Source organism: Watersipora subatra, chromosome 9 (genome assembly GCF_963576615.1).
Source record: "Watersipora subatra chromosome 9, tzWatSuba1.1, whole genome shotgun sequence".
NCBI lineage: Eukaryota > Metazoa > Bryozoa > Gymnolaemata > Cheilostomatida > Watersiporidae > Watersipora > Watersipora subatra.
This window is the reverse complement of record NC_088716.1, coordinates 31,141,784-31,169,149: the sequence shown is the minus strand read 5'-3', so window position 1 is coordinate 31,169,149 and position 27,366 is coordinate 31,141,784. Positions and strand designations below refer to the sequence as shown.

The window sequence follows — 27,366 nt, the reverse complement described above, 5'->3', positions numbered from 1 at the left end:
AACTGTTCATAGAGCTAGGTATCTGTATAATAATAACTAACTGTTCATATAGCTAGGTATCTGTATAATAATAACTAACTGTTCATATAGCTAATTATCTGTATAATAATAACTAACTGCTCATATAGCTAGGTATCTGTATAATAATAACTAACTGTTCATATAGCTAGGTATCTGTATAATAATAACTAACTGTTCATATAGCTAAGTATCTGCATAATAATAACTAACTGTTCATATAGCTAGGTATCTGTATAATAATAACTAACTGTTCATATAGCCCGGTATCTGTATAATAATAACTAACTGTTCATATAGCTAGGTATCTGTATAATAATAACTAACTGTTCATATAGCTAGGTATCTGTATAATAATAACTAACTGTTCATATAGCTAGGTATCTGTATCATAATAACTAACTGTTCATATAGCTAGGTACAGTCAAACATGGATAACTCGCCCACGGATAGCTCGAACACATGGTTAATTCGAACGGTTTCTTTGGTCCGTTCCCACGTAATGATAAATTGCTATAGATAACTCGAACTCAACACTGTTAATTCGAACTGTTTTTTCCCAACGGCTACCGAAACGGTTGTTATCGCTTTAGAAAATCACTTTATTCAACGCCATAGAGGTAAACCTCATCTTTTCGTAATTCATAAGCGTCATTATTACCACAATCGGCAAAATATTTTTGTCAACGACTTTTCTAAAGGTTTGGTGAAATTTGATTTATACTGCTATACGATGAATAGCACGGGTTAGCCGGGTCACGCGCGCAAGGATTTTCGCCACGCACATACAAAACAAAAACAGCATGTTGTTTTGTATGTGCGTGGCGAAAATCCTTGAGTGCGTGACCCGGCTAGCCCGCGATGAATAGTTTTCCGACGTTGATTTCGTGTTGAATCAACGTCGGAATGTTGAATGTTTAAAACGTCTTAAAAATTGTTGTAATTAAACGTATACGTTGTCTTAGCTAAAAAAACTATTCATCGTTTGACCTAAACACAGAATACGTGTGTACATTCAATAAGTATCCATTCCAAAAGCGTGAGTGATATACAATGTACCGTAAAACCTCGTAAAACTTTTAATTGAACTGCCTCAGAGTGTTGCTCTTAACGAATCCCAGGTAAAGTAAGGTAATCTTTGCATAAACTTCAAAAAAATTCGGCAAAATTGATCGTGGGTAAAACGCTCAAAAGAAAAAGATGTCTTTTCTTTTGAGCATTTCAACAACGATCAAGTTTTGCCAATGTCAATCTAAAAAACGTCCTGGCAATAACAACACCTCAAACAACAAACCAATCTCAAGTGATAGAAAAATCTCTATACTTTTTGATAAAAACGTTTTAAACTTTACATTAGAAGCATTTAATTTGAAACAAGCCATTTGTGCTTTTGATTTATATTATAGTTTGTATATGTACATGTATCTACTAATAAATAAGTAAATACATGGACTTGTGACAGTGCTCTGATAACTTGAACGCTCTGATAATTCGAACACTTTTGCTCGGTCCCTTGAAGTTCGAGTTATCCATGTTTGACTGTATCTGTATAATAATAACTAACTGTTCATATAGCTAGGTATCTGTATAATAATAATCGACTGTTCAGAGGCAGGCATGCACTTACTAGGTAGCAACCTGACTATCTGTCTCATCTCTTCCTCAAAACCTATGTCTAGGATCCTGTCTGCTTCATCAATTACAAGACATTGTAGGTTCTTGAACATGAACTCTTTGGTGTTCTGCAAGTGGTCCAACAGTCTTCCAGGCGTACAGACCAAAACGTTGACTCCCTGTAATGAAAAGGATAACGATTAGTCTTAGCTCTTAGTTTTTTAGAGGCTATAAGCTACCTAAAATCCTTCCGCCATCAACAAAATTACCACCCTAGGACACTTATATTTCGCTAATATTTAGTTTTGTGAGTAGCATACAGAGTAAAATTTCGCTGCAGTTTAATTTCGCGGATCTAATGAGTGCGAAAATATAGTGATGTGAAAATTAGAGGTGGAACGAGACAGGTTTTTCAAGTTAGAGACGAGACTCGAGACACTGTCTTGTAAAAATTCGAGACTCGATACAGTAAAATGATGAGCATTTGATGATGATTTCACTACACAAGTACTAGCGTACTTGATGCATATAAAATTGATAAACCTCTTTTTAAATTGAATTATCACCTGGTGTAAACGATTTAAATACAACATTTTAATAGTGATATGCATGTATTTTTTGTAAACAAAAGTGACACAAACAGTTCTAAAATAGCGAAGTTATATATTTCTAAAAATTTTGAGCTTTATTGATAATAATTATTATAAACATATTGCTTTGTACATGTATATTTTTGCCATCTATTGAATAGGTCTACTTTTTAATCTAATGTGTCATGTAACCGATAGCCTCTGCAAAGAAATACCACAACTAAAAGAACACACGATAATACTTTCATTCTTATTGTTTCATTAATGTTAAGTTTTGTTTGTGTATTAACTGTAGTATGTGAATTATATTTAAATTGTACTCATGAAATTATATGAAGTACTGTATACATGTACATGTATATTCTTATATTGAACTAACAATGATGTCATTGTTAATTGAACACGGACTATGGTCGACACGGCCTTTCATTCGTTTCTCCAGGTCCGGGCAAGTTTTACCCGCAATTGGTAGTATATAAAAGAGGCCCGAATTTTATGAAGGGCAGTTGGTGTTTGGATACGATTCGATAAAATACAGACATTTTACCCGCAATAGTCTTATTTATTAAATCGGATTATCCGGAGAGTAATTGGATACGACCCGGTATCTGTTTTAAGGACACAGAACCGAACTACAATATATTAACAGGGCCGTTGTCTGGACTACATGATTAGACTTGGTGGCCAACATAATCAATAGCAGCGGGTAGTAACGGACCGGGTATAACTTTAAAGGCAGTTGCCCACAATTCATTACAATCCAACAACTCCAATATATGGAGTTGTTGTTGTTACCGTGAGAAGCCATGTTTTAACAGCCGTGCGCAGGCACTTTAGTACTATTTCCTGTCTCGAGTTTGGCAATAGTTAAGTCGAGACTGATACGAGACAGGTCTATAATCGAGACGTCTCGTGTCTCGTTCCACCTCTAGAGAAAATAAATGCAGTAGAACAAACATAATTAGATTCCTCAGGTCCAGTTCACTAGTAAAAATTTTTTTCAATTTGGGACTAGTTTGTATTTGTGAACCGCGGGTAGAAATGTGTGGGCGAGATCGACAATGCAACTTGATCGCTTGCTGCTATTTGTTTCTTGGACTATCAATGGCGTCTAGGTCCTTGCCGCTGTGACTGGTGTGGCACAAATATTAGATCTCAAGTATTTATAGCACGCGGTGGCCATGGCTCAAGGTTGTTATTGTTTTTGGTTGGTAATAAAATTCATCACTACAATAATTATTCAATTTTATGGCTTTCCTCACCAGACTTTCATCTTCATCAGTTACAAATTCAGTGACTAAACTGATATAATCTTAATTTGCTTTGCCATGCTGCTCAGTCGGTGTATTAGCTATAATGAGTTTACCAGAAATTTCCCATTGATCCCAACCACAGACGAAAATTGCCTGCATTTCTAATATGACGATTTTATTGTGGATATCAATGAACAAAGCTATTTAACTTCGCGTTTTCGTTCGTTCATTATGATAGTTTGGTTTCACTCATTAAATTTTCGCGAGAGGATGACACCGCGAAAACGCGAAAGTTAGATGCCACCAATACATAAGTGTCCTAGGGTAACGAACACATGGTTAACTCGAATGGATTTGCTTGGTCCGTTCCCACGCAATGAGAAGAGGCTTTAGATAACTCTACCGAAACTCTGTTAACTCGAACAGTTTTTTGCCAAACGGCTACCGAGACGGTTGTTACTATCGCTTTAGAATATTATTACATTAAAATTGTAACATATAACAAAGTGTAACAACATTTACCATTCTAACTTTCCAACTAAGTATCACGAGAGAAGTGCTATTGAAATAAATTGAGAGAGAAAATAAAAACTGAAAAGGTTTTAAAACTTTGTAAAACAGCTGTAACATTCAAACTTCGTATCATAAAGAAAAGGTTTTGTGCAGGACATCTAAATTACAAATTAAAAAATTGTAAAGGTTTTCAAACAACTAAGTTTAAAACTTTATAACTTGAAAAAAGTGTTTTGTTGAAATAAGTTAAAAGGAAAAATAAAAATGTAAAGGTTTTTAAATGTAAAATGATTAGCAAGTAATGGCTAAGTATGGTCTATTTCGCTACGATTACACTCAAAGATTATTTGGTATACAATTGATTTCAGTTTGTTTCAGCGTTGAAAATTGAGTCGTTATTAGTACGGTGGACACTTTTCTATTGATCACTTGCAATAATTGGTTCGTAAAAATCAAGAATGTCAAATAGTGGCAATCAAATAGAAGTGGCGCTCAAATAGAGGTGGCGTTCAAATATATGTAGGGTTCACAGTAACTTTTACAGACTGGGGTCAAGTTATATACAAGTTAAGTTATATCATAGTTTATATGCGTCATTGTCAAATATTACGTTTCACCAGATAAGTGTATGTGATTATGTCCTGGTAACAAAATTCATTTGGTAGCGAAAAAGTTAAGCAATTGGTTCTTACATTGATGTCATCAACAATATACGAAAAACCTGTATTTGAACGTCACCTTTATTTGAAGGCCATCTTGTGCGCCTCAAATAAAATTTATTAAAAGACTTATGAAAAGACTTATGAAAAGACTTATTAAAAGACTGGGTTAGACAGTGGATGCTTAAGCTGGGGTTGTTTCAGTATATGGAAAAAGGGTTGAACATAGAGCGCCACTTCTATTTGACTGGCACTATTAGCAAGTGATCCGAACATTTTAGCAATTACAATGCTTCGGAAGACTTGTGCTAAGTTAGCATACAGCTAAAAGTTTATCATTAGTCTTGAAAAAGGTTCTTCAGATAGCATTGCGTAAAAGTTTTGCTCTACTAAAAATTGTTTAGAGATGAAATAAAAGACTTTAAAGCTTTAACGAATTGCAATGCAGGCTGGTTAATTGCAAGCAATAGATACCAACAGGTAGAGACATGTATCCGCAGGTAGAGACATGTATCAACAGGTATATACATGTATCAACAGCTAGAGACATGTATCCGCAGGTAGAGACATGTATCAACAGGTATATACATGTATCAACAGCTAGACATGTATCCGCAGGTAGAGACATGTATCCGCAGGTAGAGACATGTATCAGCAGGTAGACATGTATCAACAGATAGAGACATGTATCAGCAGATAGAGACATGTATCAGCAGGTAGAGACATGTATCAGCAGGTAGAGACATGTATTAGCAGGTAGAGACCTGTATCAGCAGGTAGAGTCATGTATCACCTTCCTCATGCAAATTTATTCGAAAAATCTAGAAGTTGGAGGTAAGTTAGCATATTTCGTGCATCCAAAAAGGCTAATGCTGCACCGTCCGAAGGAGTGCACAAAATATGGGCGACATTCGATTCGCTTGTGAAAGGCTTAAATTTTTCCTCTGAACATTCTACCGAGGTGTTGGAAAAATACAACGCCACCCTTATTTGAACGTCACCTCTAATAAAGCGCCACTCTATGGGAAAGGTTGAAAAATAGAGCGCCATGGCATTCAAATAATGGTTTTATGGCAGTTTGAATATTATAGCTTGTCACCAGAGTTTTAATAGATTCACCTTGGCTAACTTTTTGGCCTCGTCAGATTTGTTGGTGCCACCCATGATGAGACCGTACGTATGAGAGTGATACTTGAGTAACTCCTTTACCACTCCAAATGTCTGCATGGAGAGCTCTCTAGTAGGGGAGATAATTATGACACCCGTCCCTGTTTGAATAACAAGAGCAGATGATCAGTCCCAAATACAAGTCAAGCTCACACTTTGCTCTACAGTGTCATCAAAAATTGTGAGACCACCCCACATTTTAAGAAACATTTGCTGATAGCGATGATTTACTGCCTTATTTTGCTAGAAACTACCACAAACCATATATCATTAGATGCAGAACTTTTTAACGATCAATAAGGAGTAAGCATCATATAAACAGCAATCGGCATGAGGTATGAGTTGAAAATAATTGAAGTTTACTAAATGTATCACTGTCTGTCAGTATGAGCCGTGTAATGCTAACGTTGTATTTAATAAGTCATAGAAATTATTATCATTAATTATATTCAACTTGGATCATTAATATAAAACAAAGAACATCAAATTTTGGACTTTAAATCGCCTCAAAATCTAAATTTTTAAATTTTCATATGTGTACATATTTTTTCAACTCATGCATGACAACTGCAACAATTCATAAGCAGTTTCCATGATGCAGATAGGGGAAACAAATCATAAATCATAATAAAAGTTCTTAAAGATGTAGTTGCGTCAAAATTTAAGTTGATCTTAAAAGAAAGCATTTTTTTTTCTCTATCAGTTGATATGTTGTTTGTTGTGTTACGCGATCGCATTGCCAAGATATTTGAAGATTAAAACCGAAAAAATCTGATCGCCGTAAAAACGCTCAGGCCACAAAAACGTGCCCAGCCTCGCCAAAAATGATGTCACGCGTTTGGCAACCTGTCTCTATCTCTCGTATTCACATCGGCTATTTGCGATAAAAGTCTAGTCTAACGCGGCTCTATCGGCATATATCTTATTTTGTATTTGCTCATGTTAGCTAGAATAAAATTTTAAATCCTGCTACAGATGCATTATTATGAATGTTTCAAAGGCCTCAAATAACGAAAATTGAAAATTTGTTCTACTCACTTTCTCCAAATGTTGTTTAAACATTTGGGTACCGACTACCAATTCTACCGGTCTACGGTAATTCTGTCAAGTCACTTTATGTTGAACGCGGTCTTTGTATTAGCAGTTTTGCAGCTACCCTATACAGCCTCCCATAAGCCCCGCCCACATTATGTCGCCTATCACATATTGCCTACGTACTAGTTTCTTACTAGTAGCAATGATATACAGCTGTATACATTGCTGTATATCATTGCTAGTAGTATTCTTACCGAATACTAAATTAATGAAATAAGCAAGCCACCTCTTTGAAAAGAATATAGACAGGGATAGAGTTTTAAGGATGAGAAGTCTGCTGCAAACTGGATTTGAACTCACATTCTCCAGTTCTGCGGACACCCATATACCATATCCGATTCACTACAATATTCTGCAAATCATGTTTTGCATTATCTTTAACAATATTATTTTATTATATAATTTTTACAAGCAAAAATATTTTCATCTCGGCATAAAGCTTTTATTAAAGATATTCATCAAGTCGTGGCCACTCACATAGTATTAGCTGATACAATAAGACATATTCATCTACTGCAACAAACTCAAACAAAACATCATCCAGCACGCATTCAATTCTCGCTTTCTCCTTTATGGCAGTTTCCACACTGACAAAGCTTCTTCGGCTGGTGGGACGACATAAACATTCTGTAATCAGTAAAACAAGTAAATGTAAACAAAGTAGATGCAATAAATATGTCATTCATAGATATGTCATTCTAAAGCGTATCTATTGACAGCTTCCAAATTGGGAGTTGAATAGATTGCGAGTGTAATTTTAAAAACGAATAAACATTTAATAAAGGCGCAAGTACGCCAAGCCAACGATTCGAAGCTTTGGTTCTGGAAATTAAAGATTTGCAATGATCAATCGATTTTACCCACTTCCTACGAGTGAAAATAATTTGTATTCATGACTCTAATTTACCAAAGAAAATTCGAAAAAAATATTATAGCTAGGTAAAACGGCAGATAAGCTATGAAACGATGATTGGAGATAGCAAAGAATTATCATTTTATTAATTAGTACATGTATTTATGACTATAAAAAATATTACATTTACTAAAGTATAGAAGACTCTAAGTTAATTTACCTCTATTCTGTCTTCTTCTGCAGCAAAACGCTGCTGACGCCTGTCAGCTTTGGCCATAGGCTGTCTACTCTAATATTTTACTTAAAGTTGCTCAGAAAACTCTGAGTAGCGGTCGCTCGAACTTGAAGCCATTTTAAAACTATGTATAACTTAGTAATTGTTGAAACGCGTTGAAAAAGAAACAATGAGAATGAATTCTCTATGATGAGAATCTTCGAGACCACAGACAACGCGTTTTACGAGTGATAACATTTATTACGGCCTATATAAAAATTTCGCACGCATGATTGGCTAACGAATCGACCTCATTTTTATCGCTCGTGGTTTCGTTTCAGATAACAAGCTTGTTACGTCACGAAATTGGCACCCGCTGGAACGTGAGCTTTTTAACAGAGGGCCTCATTCAAACGCATATATCTCTGGACAGGGTTGGTCTACAAAGACAAAAATGGCATCAAATTGTAGCTGATGTTTTAGCCTTTTATGGGTCCTAATTTCATTTTTGACGCAACTACATCTTTAACTTTGAACTACCTTAAAATTTCTGGAGTCACACCTTAACTCCTTCACTACCCCAAGCCAGATGTATAGGTGTATATGTATATGTGCTAGATGTATAGGTGTATATGTATATGTGCCAGATGTATAGGTGTATATGTATATGTGCCAGATGTATAGGTGTATATGTATATGTGCCAGATGTAGAGGTGTATATGTATATGTGCCAGATGTATAGGTGTATATGTATATGTGCCAGATGTAGAGGTGTATATGTATATGTGCCAGATGTATAGGTGTATATGTATATGTGCCAGATGTATAGGTATATATGTATATGTGCCAGATGTATAGGCTCGGGTTACCTTCTCTTAGTGGCCGGAAGCCGATGTCGGCTTTTAGACAGTGCGATAGTTTATTTATAATTACTCAGCTTTCACTTCAGATAGACCAAAAAGATTTGTTCTCCATGAAAACAAGCTTGTTGCTAACGATATAGACTAATTAGCAGGCCTCTCACTTAACAGCTCATTAATCATCAAACAGCAAATTCATCTCGGGGAAATGATGGACAAAATGAATATTGCGATCGTTTAAGCTGAAGTTTCTAACATTCTTAGCCATTGGGACTCCAGTAACTCTATATCGAGTGATTCTGACTCTTCTAGTGCACGTATTTCATGTGAAAAATTGTAATAGCAACCAAATATTATGGCGACAGTCAAATACGTCTATCGACGTTGCTGGAAAAATATTGTTGGTAGTCTGTAAAATTTTTTACCGTTTTTAAATAAAGTTAATTTAAGGTTTTTTTAATTTCCTAATTAAGCATTACGAAGTGTAGCTTTTCAATTACTTTTCAAACTTCTTTTCAACTTTTTTTCTGTTTCTTAAGTTAAGTGGATATCTTCATTCTTTCTCAAGTTATCACAAAATTAGTGACGATATGTCAACATTTGTGTGAATAGAAACAATAATTCAGGCAGAGCTAGGAATAAATTCAGTAGCGAAAAAGTTAAGAGACAAAAGGTAGTCTGAAATGATATATCACTAACAAAACAAGCAAAGGTCAAACAAAGGTCTCACCATTTCTGGGCATGAACTTCAACTTATAAATGAGCTCAACAGCAGGGATCAGAAACCCTAGAGTTTTGCCACTGCCAGTCTTAGCTGCAGCCAACACATCATGTCCTGCAAAAAAATGACAATCAGCAAAACACTCCACCGAGCGAAGATAAATGGTGCATAATTACACTTATAGGACAAATAGTGTAATGGAGAGATATGACCAGAGATGACAGAACAACCAAGAACACCAACAAAAGCAATACTTTTCCTAAATCAAATATAAGTCTGAATAAAAACACTAACATCTATAGATGTATACTAAAGCTGCACATGATCGCGTTAATTAGACGATTAACGTGATTAATACAAATACACGATTAACTGAGTTGAGCCAATTATTCTTCAAATAAAATGCAACCGAGGTGATGACCATAATGTGGTTCTTTTGTTTTGTTTAATATATTGTAAAGGATTTTGTCGGTCTTCACTCAGACACGATGTAGATTGTAATAAATGTTGCATGAATTGTAAGAGGTGAGTATCGGTTTTCGTTTATTTTATTCCGAAGGAACTTCTTTGCGATTACGTCCTGACTAGAACAAAAAGGTTCTTCAGCTGTGTTTATTAGACTATAGACATGGAATAGATTGTGTGGCAGGTCCGAAATTCACTAGGTAAAAATAAGGAGCTTGCAGCTGATGAATTTTTATTAGTGTAGCAGGTTAAAATATGGTATTTAGCTAAAACACTGTTTTCTGCTATATAGTTTATCCGTGAAAAGTATCTGAAGTTTCAGATCTTTTAAGAATAGATCAACCAATACAGATTCAGATACCTAACACCCATATCGGCACCGATACCAAAATCGGGGCAGCACTAGTAATAGCAACAAAAGCGATTTCAGTATTATTTAATCTTACAGTCTATTTTTTGTTTATATTTAAAAACTTTCTTGGGTAAATTATACATGTATTTTATTTTTTCAAAAAAAATCACAATTATATTTCAGCTTTAGAATAATAGTAATATAAGATTGACACTTTATTGGAACATGAAAGCAGAAAAATGTCCTCCGTACTAGCTGACGCATTTTCATACGTTGTTGTAAGCATAAGCAAGAACGTGAAGTGCAATATATGCCAGAAAGAATTCGCCTACCACCACAGCACATCATTATTAAGATATCATTTAACTAATCTTTATCATACCGCTCAGAATTTATCACCAGCTGTCGCAGACAATCACTGCTACTACTGACTACCGCCACTACTGCCCCCTCTGAACGGCTATTCTCTAAAGCTGGCAATATTTTATGTAGGAAGAGATCATCTCTTCATTCGAATAATCTGAATAAACTGCGCTGCCTCAATTTTTGGCTGGCTTAATTATAGACATTCTTGGACTATTTTCATACCCATAATAATTAATACACTGTAACTCATGTACATTGTACATAACATGTACAATGATTAAACAATTATTGTCTCAAATATAATTAATTTATATGTAACTGTATTATTTGTTTTCGAATATGCAGGTTTTTGCTAGATTAATTCTAAGATCAATTGAAGATTAACTAGTTATTAATCACGATTAATTTTTATAATTCATAGGGCTATATGAATGATTATCTACATGTAAGTTAAAACACGCATAACATTATACTACAGGATAAAGTCAGTAAAGGTTGCTCTCACGGCTGTTATTACTAAGTTTAAATTACTAGCTTGCTCGAATTAGCCATTGGCAATGTGCCAGGCTGATGTTAACCCTTTGACAGGGGAAACGACCAGAATGTCGTTTACCAGTTGCGTGGGGAAACGACATTTATGTCTATTTCGGTAGACGTTTATAAAGCTGTCGTCTAGCAACGTTAAACAAAGGATATGAACACTAGTAAGTTTTAAATATCATCAACAAGACATCAGTCGATGATTTACAATATGAAACGATTATCTGAGAGGCGTTGCTTTGTGCTAAAAGCTAAACAAATCGCGATTCCTTGGAAAAGATTAAAAGTTGGAAAAACCAGTCAACATCGGCTCGACTTTCAAAACGGTAAAAATAAAAGATTATTTTATCCTGCGATCGTTAGTGATTTTTTGTCTGATCAGAATAAAATTAATTCAAATGATAGAAGTGATGTAAACTTTTTTGGACTTTTAATATACAGTCAAACATGGATAACTCGTCCACGGATAGCTCGAACACATGGTTAATTCGAACATTTCCTTTGGTCCGTTCCCACGTAATGATAAATTGCTATAGATAACTCGAACTCAACACTGTTAACTCGAACTGTTTTTTTGCCCAACGGCTACCGAAACGGTTGTTATCGCTTTAGAAAATCACTTTATTCAAAGCCATAGAGGTAAACTTCATCTTTTCGTAATTCATATGCGTCGTTATTACCACCATCGGCAAAATATTTTTGTCAACGACTTTTCTAAAAGTTTGGTGAAATTTGATTTATACTGCGATACGATGAATAGCACGGGCTAGCCGGGTCACGCGCGCAAGGATATTCGCCACGCACATACAAAGCAAAAATCGCATGTTGTTTTGTATGTGCATGGCGAAAATCCTTGAGTGCGTGACCCGGCTAGCCCGTGATGAATAGTTTTCTGACGTTGATTCCGTGTTGAATCAACGTCGAAATGTTGAATGTTTAAAACGTCTTAAAAAATGTTGTAATTAAACGTATACGTTGTCTGAGCTACAAAAAACTATTCATCGTTTGACCTAAACACAGAATACGTGTGTACATTCAATAAGTATCTATTAAAAAAGCGTGAGTGATATAGAATGTACCGTAAAACCTCGTAAAACTTCTAATTGAACTGCCTCGGAGTGTTGCTCTTAACGAATCCCAGGTAAAGTAAGGTAATCTGCACAAACTTCAAGAAAAAACGGCAAAATTGATCGTGGGTAAAACCCCAAAAGATAAAAATGTCTTTTCTTTTGAGCATTTCAACAACGATCAAGTTTTGCCAATGTCAATCTGAAAAACGTCCTGGCAATAACATCACCTCAAACAACAAACCAATCTCAAGTGATAGAATAATCTCTATACTTTTTCATGAAAACGTTTTAAACTTTACATTAGAAGCATTTAATTTGAAACAAGCCAGTTGTGCTTTTGATTTATATTATAGTTTGTATATGTACATGTATCTACTAATAAATAAGTAAATATATGGACTTGTGACAGTGCTCTGATAACTTGAACGCTCTGATAATTCGAACACTTTTGCTCGGTCCCTTGAAGTTCGAGTTATCCATGTTTGACTGTACTTGGAATATGCAGAGAAAACGATCGTTATGGTGGCTCGCACGGCTACGTTATAGCGTTTGACTCTACCGAAAAAGATGCTTCCAAGCATTTCATACAGGGACAATTGCACATGGTTGTAATTTTTTTTTTGTAGTAGATATGTGAATGAATGTATTTGTACAAAAAATTTTGTTCATTGAACTAAATTTAAGATTTGAGCTATGCATGTTCATAAAATATCGATTTTATTGAATTTTCGAAAATAAATTACACGAGTCTCGGTTGTTTTTGGGGGGGCTTATACCTGGTCAAAGGGTTAAGTGGAAGGCAACTACATTACCTGTCAGTTTATAAGCTGACCTTAAATACTAGTGCAATGCCAGGCAATCCGCTAGTTATTAATAGAGGTCAACTAAAGGCATAAGACAGCATTCCAACTAAAGCTCACCTTGCAAAAGAGGAGGTATAGCTCTGGCCTGTATCTGTGTCATGTTCGTGAAACCCATATCTTTGATTCCGCGGAGGGAAAGGTCATTGATGTGTCCCAATAATGCCTCAAATGTGTCATCTGAGAGGATGATTGATTTGCTTCCTTCACCAGTAACTATAGCAGGTGCAAGAGAAGACAACTTGTATGGTGCCCAATAGGTTAAGCATACATCAGCTCTAATGTCAGCTAACACATCGACAAGATACCAACTCTCATTATATGGAGCAAACCAAAAGAAAAATCTATATGTAATGATAGTTGAATATTATGTTCTGGTGCTAATGCAAAGCTTAAAACTTATCATTGTTAATTGTTAATTATAATAATTATTATAATTAAATAATTATATAATTAATTATAAGCAAATAATAATTATTTGCTAGTATGCTGGCAGTCCGGTAAGTGATCATATGTAATACCTATGCACATAATTATTCCAGAATGTGGCAAGGTAGCTAAGCAGTGCAGCGGTTCACGTGTTGGTCCACCAAACTAAATATTTGAGTTCAATTCCCGCGTGATTCAATCTTTTTTCCTGATGTTCTTAGCATTGCTTCGGAAGGATGGATACGTCTTCTATTGTAGTAAAGGTTAAATTTAAAGGTTGACTTGCAACAAAATTCACATTACAGTTATTTGGTATCGAAAGATTCACCATGTCTTACTCTGTTGTGTTGTAGGTGCAAAACAAGTGGAAATGTGATTACAAGCTCTTAAAAGCTCAAAAATAAAAAGCCGTCTTAGATTGGAATATGTTTATTTCTCTGTCGTAGTCATTACAGCTTGGTTATTGTCTTGTCACATGATGTTCTCATATGAATTGAATGGCCAATAAAACGCTCAATATAAAACTTATCGTAGCACTAGTTTATGACAAACACTTCGGGTTTTACCGAAGACCCCGTAACAAATATAGATGCTCGCTACTTTACAGTTTTGTTTCGGCATTATCTAATTGTCAAGTCGTAATCTGATCATGTGTCCCAATACATCACAAATAATTTTTGCAGCACTTTTCGATTATCACAGGTGACCAACAGGCTTGTCATGATTATCAGACAATGATATGTACTCCTCCGAGGTAAAGTTACAAAATTAAATGAATTTTTACGGTAAGTTATAATATATCACTGCTAAAAGTGACAGCATTACCATGACGATGAAATAGACGCGTAAGAACAATAGACATGGTTTTATTGAATGCGTGAAGTATATTTGTGAAAATATTTCGACGAATGAGGTTGCGTGAAAATGGCGGTCTCGTGTGGTTGCGATTAACTGTTCGCTTTTTAGCTTTCAAGAGCTTGTAATCACATTCCCATATATTTTGCACCTACAACACAACAGAGTAAAACATGGTGAATCTTATGATACCAAATAACTGTAATGTGAATTTTGTTGCAAGTCAACCTTTAAGTTTTACTCAAACAAAATAGAATTCATCGGCACACAGCTTAGAAACAGCAGAAAGACAACAGAAACATCGGCAATCGAAAGCACTTCACCAACCAGCAAGCTGACAGGTAAGGGAAATTTAAAATCGCCGTTAGCAAAAAAGAGAAAATGAAAATATCTTGCTGTGGCAAGTTCAAGGCTACAAATGGTTTCGGTCAATTTTACAAGATCTTGGCTATAATATTTGTGGCATTTGCCCGCGAGCCAATTTTCCTTCAAATGCTATAAGCCAAACAAGAATTCGACATGGTGAGATATCAAGTATTTCAATACAATAAAAGTTACAGGGCACATCTTGTAGCTGAGGTTTGCATGATTACAATAGCAGCCAATCGGCGGGTGGGTTTTCATTATAACGACAGATAACTCCCAATCTTTGAGCCATCTTAGCTGACCGAAATGCTTTACTAGTGCATGCAGGGTTGTATTTCACTCTATGGTAAATGTTTTTCAGTGGCCTCTATTGAATTGAAGGTAATTTCAAGCTGACACATTATAAGAACATTCGTGATGCAACGAAATCAAAATGTACAATTGTGCTAACAAGGAAATTCACAACTCACTCAAAAATCATCCGTGCACAATGTTTCGGGATAGCCAGGAACTTAGCATGATAAGGCAAACAATCCAGATGCCTAAAGTTATGAAACAAGTAAACTTAGCTGCTACAAGTATATTTTATTCTAGCCTGAACAGAACATAAAAAGTGCAAGTGACTATTAACAACAAGTTAATTATCACTACTTGGCATACAGTTTATGGGCATGCAGACAAAAGTCTGGCAAAATTAGAACAGAATTACTGTAGAACATCTATTTGAATGTCATGGCACTGTATTGTTCAACCCTTCTCATATAGTATATATATGTTGTTCTATTAGTGTTGCCGTTTGACTAAAGGTGGCATTCAAATAGAGGTATTACTGTAACTGTGAATAACTATGTTTTGGTAGTAACTAAATACTTCAGAAATTTTATGTGTGTGATTATGGTCCTTGTCTATTACACATGGCTAAGATAATGAGCATGTTGTTTCAGCTTATTACACATGGCTAAGATAATGAGCATGTTGTTTCAGCTTACTACACATGGCTAAGATAATGAGCATGTTGTTTCAGCTTATTACACATGGCTAAGATAATGAGCATGTTGTTTCAGCTTACTACACATGGCTAAGATAATGAGCATGTTGTTTCAGCTTATTACACATGGCTAAGATAATGAGCATGTTGTTTCAGCTTACTACACATGGCTAAGATAATGAGCATGTTGTCTCAGATTACTACACATGGCTAAGATAATGAGCATGTTGTTTCAGCTTATTACACATGGCTAAGATAATAAGCATGTTATTTGGTAGCTAAGGATGTGCAGCGGTCCTGTCTCGAACAAATGTATTTGCTATAAATATTCATGTTGGTTTATATGTTAGTTTAGTGAGAAACAAATCTCAAATTATAACACATTCCATACATTAAGTCATATTTTTCTCAAAGTTTGTCTATTCATCCGTCTATATCACATGTGTCAAACTCACGGCCCGTGGGCCACATCCGGCCTGCTTTGTAATCTTATCTGGCCCGCAAAATCATTTTACATTATTGCTATCTATGGCCCATTGATATGAAGCGCTAACAGAACCGTATTCCCTGGAGCGGTTGGGCGGCTGAGCCGCCCCAACTTTTCAATGCTTTTCGGCGGCCAAGTACTAAGAATTGCAGTTTAAGCGCATTCACTTGGAATTTCCAACAACTATCGACTAATGCTAGTTGCAAGTAAATTAGCGTTAATTACCCTAGTTCATTGCTCGCTTCATCGCTCTTAGCTTATAGCTCAACTTCATCGCTAGTCTATAGCAACTAGCTAGCGACGAGGTGGAGAGGCTCACTAATCTAGTCTTTGTTTCGCCTGCCACTAATGCAGTGAGTGAGTGCTCCTTTTCTGCATTGAAGCGAATCAAAACATTGATGAGCAGCACCATGGGGCAGGCTGTCTAAATAATCTTCTAATATTATACATATATAAAGATGTTGAAATAGATACAGAATCAGTTGTGAAAGATTCTGCCAAGTACACATTGACAGAACAAAAGCTACTTATTGCAATAAAGAAGTGATAGCTCTTGTTCTGTCAATGTCCCTTACAGAAATCTGTAGTGTCATGAGTTTTATATCGTTCGTTGAATAAAGAACAAGTTTCGTCTACCATGAACCATAAACAATATATTTATGTAGATTTTGATGCTTACAGTTGATTGCATTTATGCATACTTTGAGGGTTGTTGATGCTTAAAAGGTCTATAGCAGTTAGCCTGATGAGCGCTGCTGTCTATTCTGAGAATCTCCACAACACAGGACATTACAATGAACGTAAATAAATTTGTTGTTTCGGTCAGATCATATAATCAGATCAAAGTCATAAGAGCAAAGAAAACTGAATGATTTAAATTGTTATTGCTGAACAGCACACATTTTATGTATATTTCCATGTTGTTTAGCGTGCCCATATTTCTAACTTGTATAATTTTGATAGGAAATATTTTTAAAGAGTGCCAAATCTTTTTGGGATTCTCAAGTATATTTTCTATATACATTGACATAAGAGCAAAGAAATTGGAATTTTTTTAAGAGATTTTTATGAAGAGCAAAAAATAAATAGAATTAGTTTAAAGGCTGACTTGCAACAAAATTCACATTACAGTTATTTGGTATCAAAAGATTCACCATGCCTTACTCTGCTGTGTTGTAGGTCCAAAATATGTGGAAGTGTGATTACAAGCTCTCAAAAGCTCTTAAAAGCTCAAAAACGAACAGCTGATCGCAGCCATCATGAAAACGGCCATATGTTGGAATCCCTCTCAAAACGGCTCAAATGTGACGTAGTTGAACACAATTTGTTTCTGTTTACACGTTAATGCAACGTCAGCCGTCAAAATATTTTCACAAAGATACTTCTCGTATTCAATGAAACGATGTTTATTGTCCTTACGCGTCTATTTCATTATCAATGTAATGCTGTCGCTTTGAGCACAGATATCTCAAAACCTAGCCTAAAAATCAGTTTATTTTTTTAACCTTAGTTCAAGGGGGTGCATATCATCCTCTGATAAACATGAGGAGCCTGTTGGTCACCTGTGATAGTCAACAAATGCTGCAGAAATTGTTTGCACCATATAGCAGGAAATATGGGTCACATGATCAGATTACGACTAGGTGGTTAGATCGAGCTGAAACAAAACTTTTAAACCATAACTGTCACGAACAACTTTTATTGTATTTACTAGGTAAATCAGACACGCTGATTCCGATTTTGTACTCAAAATAAAGATTAGTCCACTAACCTTCAAAGTCATTTAGGCTTTTTTAAAGCGTTTCAATATCCGTTTCGAAAACAACACAATCGGCATTACAAGCTCCGCCCATAAATATGTGACGAAACCTAGCTTTTTCAGAAACGGAAGTTAGGAAAGTTTAGTCCGATTTAAAATAATAGATATGGGTGTCATAAAACCCATTATTATCTAAATCCAGCCTGTAAAATAATTTCAGTTTTTTTATGAAAGGGATATAAACTATTTAAAATTGCTCGCAGCTTGTTACATGACGTTTAAATGGGCTGGACGCCGAGAAAAATGAGCTCACAAAGCACGGTTTTATCACGAGCTAGCGTTGTTATTGCGCTTTTTAAATATGCAATGCTAAATAGCTTATCTACCTTTCAGAAAAGACTGATATTATTTTTAAAGCTGGATTTAGATATTAATAGATTTTAAAACACCCATCTCTATTATTCTAAATCGGTCTAAACATCTCTACGTAACTTCTGTTCCTAAAAAGCTAGGTTACGTCAAGTATTTATGGACGGAGCTTGTTATGCCGATCGTGTTGTTTTCGAGACCGATATTAAAACGCTATAAAAAATCCTTTATTACTCTGAAAGTTAGTGGCCTAATCTTTATTTTGATTACAAAATCGGAATCAGCATGTCTGATTTACCTAGTAAATACGATAAAAGTTGTTCGTGGCAGTTATGGTTTAAGTAGTGAGCATCTATATTTGATAGGGGATTTATGGTAGAGCTCGAAGTGATTGTCATAAACTAGTGCTACGAGATGTTTTATATTGAGCCTTTAATTGGCATTTGATTTCATTACGTGATAACATTACGTGTCACAACAATAACCCAGTTGAGTTGAATCCGTCGTCAAAATATGGGGTTCCAGCATACAACCAGTTTTTTAACTGTTCATTTTTGAGCTTTTAAGAGCTTGTGATCACATTTCCACATACAGTCAAACATGGATAACTCGAACTTTACGGGACCGAGCGAAAGTGTTCGAATTATCAGAGCGTCCAAGTTATCAGAGCACTGTCACAAGTCCATGTATTTACTTATTTATTAGTAGATACATGTACATATACAAACTATAATATAATTCAAAAGCACAAATGGCTTGTTTCAAATTAAATGCTTCAAATGTAAAGTTTAAAACGTTTTTATCAAAAAGAATAGTGATTTTTCTATCACTTGAGATTGGTTCGTCGTTTGAGGTGATATTATTGCCAGGACGTTTTTTACATTGACATTGGCAAAACTTGATCATTGTTGAAATGCTCAAAAGAAAAGACATCTTTTTCTTTTGAGCGTTTTACCCACGATCAATTTTGCCGATTTTTCTTGAAGTTTATGCAAAAATTACCTCACTTCCGAAGGGCGATCGCTAAGCGGATGTTTGGTATAAATCAAATTTCACCAAACCTTTAGAAAAGTCGTTGACAAAAATATTTTGCCGATGGTGGTAATAACGACGCTTATGAATTACGAAAAGTTGAGGTTTACCTCTATGGCTTGGAATAAAGTGATTTTCTAAAGCGATAACAACCGTTTCGGTAGCCGTTGGGCAAAAAACAGTTCGAGTTAACAGTGTTGAGTTCAAGTTATCTATAGCAATTTATCATTGCGTGAAAACGGACCAAAGAAACAGTTTGAATTAACCATGTGTTCAAGCTATCCGTGGGCGAGTTATCCATGTTTGACTGTATTTTGAACCTGCAACACAACAGAACAAAACAAGGTGAATCTTAAGATACCAAATAACTGTTATATAAATTTTGTTGCAAGCCAACCTTTACAGTTTAAGTTTGTTTCAGAATAATATTCCCATCTGTTTTTATTCGTATTTATTTCCTAAAAACATTTAGTTTTAGTGTGTTAACCCTCTCACCCCTGATGCCAACTATTTCGGGAGAAGTTGTTCACACTTGGGCCTGAAGCCAACACTTTCGGGACACTTTCTGAGTAACTTTATTGATACTCCTTTTGTGTTTATCATTTTTTATTGCTTTATTTCGAAAGATAACAGTCTGAGGATTGTTTTGATACCAGAAATGTGGTTGGATAAAAGCATTTTACTAGGCAAATCCTGTGATAGATTTCAAACTTCAACTCTGGAGGTCGCCATATTGAATGCGTTTGCCGAAAGACAACGGCTAAATCTTACAATCTAACGTAATAATTAGTTCAGGTGAAGAATTTAGCAGTGACAGCGATCTACAACAACACTATGACCGTTTATTAGTAGCACAAAGTGGGTTTCAATTGAACTACGTCAAAATTACTAAATTGTTATAACTTTTAAATTTTTCGAAGAAAAAAATTTTATTTGACAAATCTTTTCACAATTTTAGGTGATAAAAACGATAAATTATATTAGTTTTGTACTCCAGTTGTTTGCATCTCGTGTTTATTATCATAACTGCAATAAATGTTGTCCTTATAGAATGTAAATATGATATATAGACCTTATATACCAATTGATTGAACAATGGAACGGAAACTACATTATGCCATAATATTGCGTATAGGCTCATAATTTCAGTTCTATTGGTTAGAACTCCAAATTTTTTTTTGCAACTTGATGATAACACCTTTTCTTGTCATCCTAATATGTTACTGAAATGTTATCAACCAAAAAGCTGACTGGTAGTAGCAGCCAAACTTAGACTTTTCGATTTCCAAAAAAAGTATCGATTTGAATCTTATCAATAACATCCTATATAGATTAACCTAATGTGTATATATTAGTATCAAAATGTAGCTAAGAATGTTACCAACAAGTTACAAAAAACTATTTTCATTAATCTTAAACGCAGCTTTATTTATGCTCAATCTAACACACCTCACTTTATTAAATATTGAGTGTGAAAAATTAATTAGGCCAGGGAAAACAACTGGAAAACAATTAGGGCTGAAAGGGTTAAATAAATGTTTATCCTGTTCAGCCCACAAACTAATGTATGTTTTGAATTTTGGCCCCTTTTACAATTGAGTTTGACACCCCTGGTCTATATCTATGAAAATCTTGGAATAAACAATCCATACCGCAAAAGATCTGATCTCGGACCCTCCCATTCGCCAGTTCGATGTAGGGAGGGGGGTAGCTCTTATTAGTAAGCTTACTCAAATTATCCATTGGCAATGTGCTAGGCTAATAGCAAATGGCAGGCAACTCATTACCTCTCAGATTATAAGCTGATTTTTATACCCGGACAACACCGGTTAGCACAGCTAGTTGAGTCAAATATACAGAAATGTGGCTTATGGTCTTTGCGAAGCATAATAGAGACACTTATTTGTTTGCTGTTGTGGCAGATGTGTTAATTTCCATTATTGAGGGACGTAGAAACCAAAACCCTAAATACCAGCTAAGGTGTTATGCCAAAAGTTAACTCTTCTAAAGTATGCGTTACACTACTAGAAACTAATTACAGCTTACAACTTTAGTGTTATTTTCCGTCACAACATAATGAAGAGTGATTTGTATGTCGACATAATGCCTGGAGGGAAATGTATCAAAAGAGCTGAACAGACCACAAGGAGCAAAAAGCCTTTTACAGACAGGATTCACAATTTTTTAAAGCTCCCTAATATTCAACTCAAGCTGTAGCTCTAGACCTCGGTTAGCAGCCATGTTACATAGCTGTACACACCTCCAAAAAATACATATAGCACTACTATAAATGACTCACGAGGTGTAGTGGCTGGCATCTGGGATGCACCTTCTGTGGCCTCGGACTCGGAACTCTCCTCTTTATCTGAGCAGACATCGCTTTCGCTGGAATGACTGCCATCAGACTGGAGATCTTGATCTGCCTCATTTCCTAAACTAATACCATTCTCATATCCTTCATCTTCTTCACCAGTCTCTGACTCCTATATGAAACAAAGCATTTGTCCACAATATGTTCTGTCTATCTTGTTTCAAACAACCGTTACAACACATCCAGGGAAAGAAACTACTATCCATGAGAATTAAAGCGTTCCTTGATGATCAGAAAACTCCAACAACTTACTATCAATCTATCTAAGCAGAAATCATGGATTCAGTCACATTAGGAACTCAGTCCTGAGTATAAAACCCTATGAATATAGAAGTTTTACAATACAGGATAATTGAAGTTCATGATTTATTGTTTTCTTAAAATACTCTAATTAAGCAATTTTTGTTGTATGTATTTGAATACGAAAACTCCCTTACAGTTTTCTAGAACGGGATAACTTTGTATGGAAATGGTTGCATTTACAACAGTGATATTTAGATATTAGTCAAAAACTGAAACATTACGCACAACATTACCTAAATATCCATAGTTTCCGTGGTACAGATCTGTCTCCATAGAAACAATAATATAAAATAAAAATGGGTACAATGCCAGTTTTTATTATTCATTTATGGTGCAGATAATGTCCACCAAAATCCAGAATTATTGCTTCTTATATATGATCTCGTCAATCGATCATCGGAGTGACATAGAGAAACAGAAAGCAAAATAACAGCCGCTCAAGCTAAAAAGTTCAACGTCACTGACCTTCAGTTGGCCAATCAAGAGTAAAGAAAAAGATGCCGAGTTACTACGAAAAGGTCAGAGAGCAGTTCTTAGGGTAAATGTGAATCAAATCAACATACTGATGTTGGTTTTGATGATAGCTTAACTTTCAATGCCTTCTTTTTCTTCTTCTTTAGTGAGACGAGTTTTTTCTTTTGGGCAAGTTTCTGTGGTTTTGGAGTTTCTTCAGGAAGCTTTGCTTTTTTACTCACCACTGGAGATGAATACATAAAGCATAAGTGACTCTAATTAACTTAGTACACTCAGTAAAATAATAATAATAGATAAATACTACCTCAACTCAGTATAATATCAATAGATAAATACTACCTCAACTCAGTATAATATTAATAGATAAACACTACCTCTACTCAGTATAATAATAATAGATAAATACTAACTCTACTCAGTATAATATTAATAGATAAATACTACCTCAACTCAGTATAATATTAATAGATAAATACTACCTCAACTCAGTATAATATTATTAGATAAATACTACCTCAACTCAGTATAATATTAATAGATAAATACTACCTCTACTCAGTATAATATTAATAGATAAATACTAACTATACTCAGTATAATATTAATAGATAAATACTAACTCTACTCAGTATAATATTAATAGATAAATACTACCTCTACTCAGTATAATATTAATAGATAAATACTACCTCAACTCAGTATAATATTAATAGATAAATACTAACTCTACTCAGTATAATATTAATAGATAAATACTACCTCTACTCAGTATAATATTAATAGATAAATACTACCTCAACTCAGTATAATATTAATAGATAAATACTACCTCTACTCAGTATAATATTATTAGATAAATACTAACTCTACTCAGTATAATATTAATAGATAAATACTAACTCTACTCAGTACAATAATAGATACTCACTATGCTCAGCATCAGCCTCTTGTCTGCGTTTTAATGATGCAACTTTCTTCTTGTTTTTCCTTTTTACTGAAATATTTAAGTCATGAAACAAATAATAGCAGTTCATTAGGCCAAGATGATACATGCGATGAACCTCATATAACAGAAAGATATAAGACAAAAAGGTGAAATACTTCAATATATGTTTGCAATTATTTGATTGAGTGCTCATTTCATAAGACATTACGCTTTTAAGATCAGTTAGCCTAAACACCCCACATTGCATGATTCAGTCGAATTCAAACTTCATAAGTGTGTAACAGTATCAAGCAGTGTTTCAAAACAGTGTTTTAAACATAGCACAATTACATTATATAGGCCTAATCTGAATTGCAAACAGCAAAACAAAGGATCACTCGCTTAACTCTTGAACAGAAACGCCTAGTGCTACTTTCAATTACTAATTTAAAATAAAAGGAGATATGGCGACTGCAATGCTTCAAATCATTTTAAAAATACTAAAAGGGTTTTTGCAGCAATGACAAATTGGTCACTTACTCGCAGTCACTCATTATTTGTCCATGTACTAACAATTACTGTATGTCTATTAATTAAAGGGTCAGGCCTAGGGGGTCAGGTTAAAGCCTTCAGCTGGCTTCTGTGATTATGTGATACAGTGAAGTTTCATTCTTCTAGTATATATTTCTGTGAAATTTAATATTAAACTCATATTCCCAATGTTTACTAAAAGAGTAAAGACATTTCAAAGTTGTGAAACTTATGAATTAAGCTTACGAGCTGTTTCAACTTTCAGGCAAAATAATTTAAAGCTTTAAATTTAACGAAAATCAGGTAAAGCGCAATTATTCTCAAATGATACAAACTCTTTTAAAATACATTTGTTAACTAGTAAATCACAACTGTACTGAGTTGTACCAATACTGTTACACAAAATTTAAGCATTCACCAAATGAGAAAGTCAATGAATTTCTCTGCATTTTCTGTATTTCTCTAATTAACTTTGCTATGAGTGTTAGTACTAGAGCCATTATCGCCACATAGATTTTCTGGCAGCCATTGGTTGACAAAGAGAGTAGTGTAATGTGTGGTGTAGGTCTAATACCTTTTTCATATGATGATGTATCCATCTCACATTAGATTAAGTTGTTGGTTTCTAGAAAAGAACCTCCTACAATACAACAAAATAAATATTACAGTGATACAAAACGCTTAAACAAAGATTGTGTGTTTATATACTTTAATACAAGGCTATTCGCAATAGGTTTAAATAATGTAAGACAATGATAGTCACTGTGTCATCATACATGTAGTTTCACACCATAAACAACTAAAACAGATCAAAACAGGCAAGACCAAAAATGAGTTTTCCATCCAAACCATCAATATGTATAAATGTTTGTTGAGATAAAGTTAACGGTTTTGCCAGCAATTAATAGATTAAATGATAAACCAAGTCATTATTTGACACTAAAGTAAAGGGTTTAAATGTGACTCTCACAAAAACCATTATTCAAAGCTAACACAAAAACATATATAAAAAATGCCTTCTGATAATAGTTGAACACGCATTGTTTTGATAGGCTTCTCTAACGGACGCTCTCAGAGTGTAAAATTACCTAGAAAATGTGATTGTGCAACATTTAAAAAGATGCTAACTATACATCTAACATCTGAATTCACCAACAAAATAATGCTTTAGTAAAGTCACAGGTATCGCTAGATCGTACACAGTACACCTTCATAAAAACTCAAATTTTCATGAATATTATTATTGTCCAGTTGTGAAAACATCGCTGAAAAAACATGTTGAATATTTGATTGCATCTGCCTGATCCATTCTTACACAACAGTGTAAGAAGAAACTGGTTTGCCGTCTTCACAGCCAAAGGTTTTCGATATAGCTAGTAACAAACAGTTCAGGTAATCCCATCAGTTTTTGGTCCTAATCGAAACATAAAACTAACCGGCACACTATTGGTAGATTAGACATACAGCATTAATTGTAACAATTCATCACAGCAAGCGACGAATCAAAAGATGATCGATATTTTTAAACAGCTTGTTTTAAAGAAGTGGGTGCATATTCATGTGGTAAAGCACTGTAGGAAAACACGAATGTAGTACTAATTAATTTGGTATACTCAAGATACAGAAATATTGCGGATTAGACAGAAAGCTTGGGTTAAGCACAAGATCAAAATAATTTAGTAAATTAATTACAAAGCTTTTAAAATGAGCTAAACCTTCATTATGGTATGCCAATCCCCTCAACAAATGCTTAGAATTATGAAGTAAAGCAAGTTTGCTTACTGCAATTAAAGAAAATTCGAGCTAAGCCATTCACCTTATTCAAAACTTTGTACCTGTTCACACTTGAGGCATATATTTAATTTGCAAACTAGCTGTTTGCACAACTAACTTACAAATATATATATATATATAAAATTTAAAATGAAAAATGTAAAAAAGAATTTTACATCGCTCTATTTTAATATTGAGCACTTTCATGCAAGAGACTGTGCATACTGCATCTACTGTATATATATATATATATATATATATATATATATATATATATATATAGTACTTTATTGGCAATAATTTCATTTCACAAATAGAAATGTTTTTCAAATTAGGCCATACAACAATAGTAACACAAAAAAAGGGAAAAAAGCAACAGTTAGCCATTAAAATTGAATAAATAATCTGACAAATAGTGTTTAAAATGCCTTTCTCTGCTAAGAGAAATGTAGTTTGTTTTCGAATTTGAATGTCTGTAAAAACAATCAAAATATGTTATATGATTTCATAACTTACTGTCATCTCATTGAATATTTAACAACAGTTGTATTATGTACAGACAAAGGTCTGAAATATTTAAAAAAACTCTAGCATGTTGGATAACTTTTCATAGTAAAGTTGGACCAAAACAAAAAAGTTTCAATAGATCACGTTGTGTTCATCATCAGATCAGGATTGAGCAGTAGGCAGGATATAAAAATAAGTGCAGCAATGAGTTGCAAAACAACTCTCTAAAAAAGTAACGAAGGGAATTGAATTGATTGCAGTTATTTTAATTTTGTACACGGCTTTTCAGTTGGTTCACTTGCTATGGTACCTTTTGGAAAACATATTGTAGAATATGACTATTGATTACCACAATAAATATTGCCCATAATAATCCTGAGGCAATAGACCTGTAATTTAAGAACGCACACAAGGTGATCGTGACCTAAAAAATCGTCGAGAAAAATCATTATAAATAAGCAATTGAATAAGTAAAACAGTATGAAAAAATTTCCAAGCCTTAAAGATGTGCTGCTTAAACTGGCTACAAAATATTAATCATGCACTTCACCATACCTGCCAACTCTCACGCATTGGGCGTGAGACTCACGCAATCACCCAAAAAATGAAAGTGCGTGAGAAATGCATGATACTTTTGCCTCAATTTTATATATACTATCATTGATACATCAATTGGCCCAAATCTCACGCATTGCCCCAATCTTGGGTTGGTAGGCCTGCACTTCACCAAAAGATGAACAAAGAGAAATTATTTGCCAAATTGATTCAATAGCTAAGACATGTACTTATATCATACAAGACAAAGCAAATAAGTTCAACAAGAAAAAATGGCCACATAGAATAATTATTACGTACAATACACGCACAATCTTGATATAGCATATACTACACAACACATGTTCACATGGAGCTTTGGTGCAATAATGCGGATACGCTTGCGCAAAACAATTTTGATCCGCTGATTGGAAATTAGCATTGCATGAATGA

General features: G+C 34.6%; 1 protein-coding gene across 2 annotated transcripts in view; it reads right to left on the bottom strand.

The window, feature by feature from the left end:
• LOC137403580 (uncharacterized) overlaps positions 1-27,295 on the bottom strand; it is a 51,765-nt gene extending 24,470 nt beyond the window's left edge. The window contains exons 1-9 of one of the 2 annotated variants that reach the window (XM_068089543.1): positions 27,235-27,295; positions 24,674-24,739; positions 23,572-23,637; positions 22,733-22,866; positions 21,795-21,978; positions 13,271-13,390; positions 9,567-9,671; positions 5,767-5,915; positions 1,646-1,811 (exon numbers count right to left, since the gene is read on the bottom strand). In XM_068089543.1, coding sequence (XP_067945644.1) covers positions 1,646-1,811; positions 5,767-5,915; positions 9,567-9,671; positions 13,271-13,390; positions 21,795-21,978; positions 22,733-22,866; positions 23,572-23,637; positions 24,674-24,698 — 949 coding nt within the window. In that variant the 5' untranslated portion in view covers positions 24,699-24,739; positions 27,235-27,295. Of the gene's footprint in view, positions 1-1,645; positions 1,812-5,766; positions 5,916-9,566; positions 9,672-13,270; positions 13,427-21,794; positions 21,979-22,732; positions 22,867-23,571; positions 23,638-24,673; positions 24,740-27,234 lie in introns of both variants that reach the window. The other variant, XM_068089542.1, reaches the window with a different exon arrangement.
• Between the last annotated feature and the right edge of the window lie 71 nt (positions 27,296-27,366).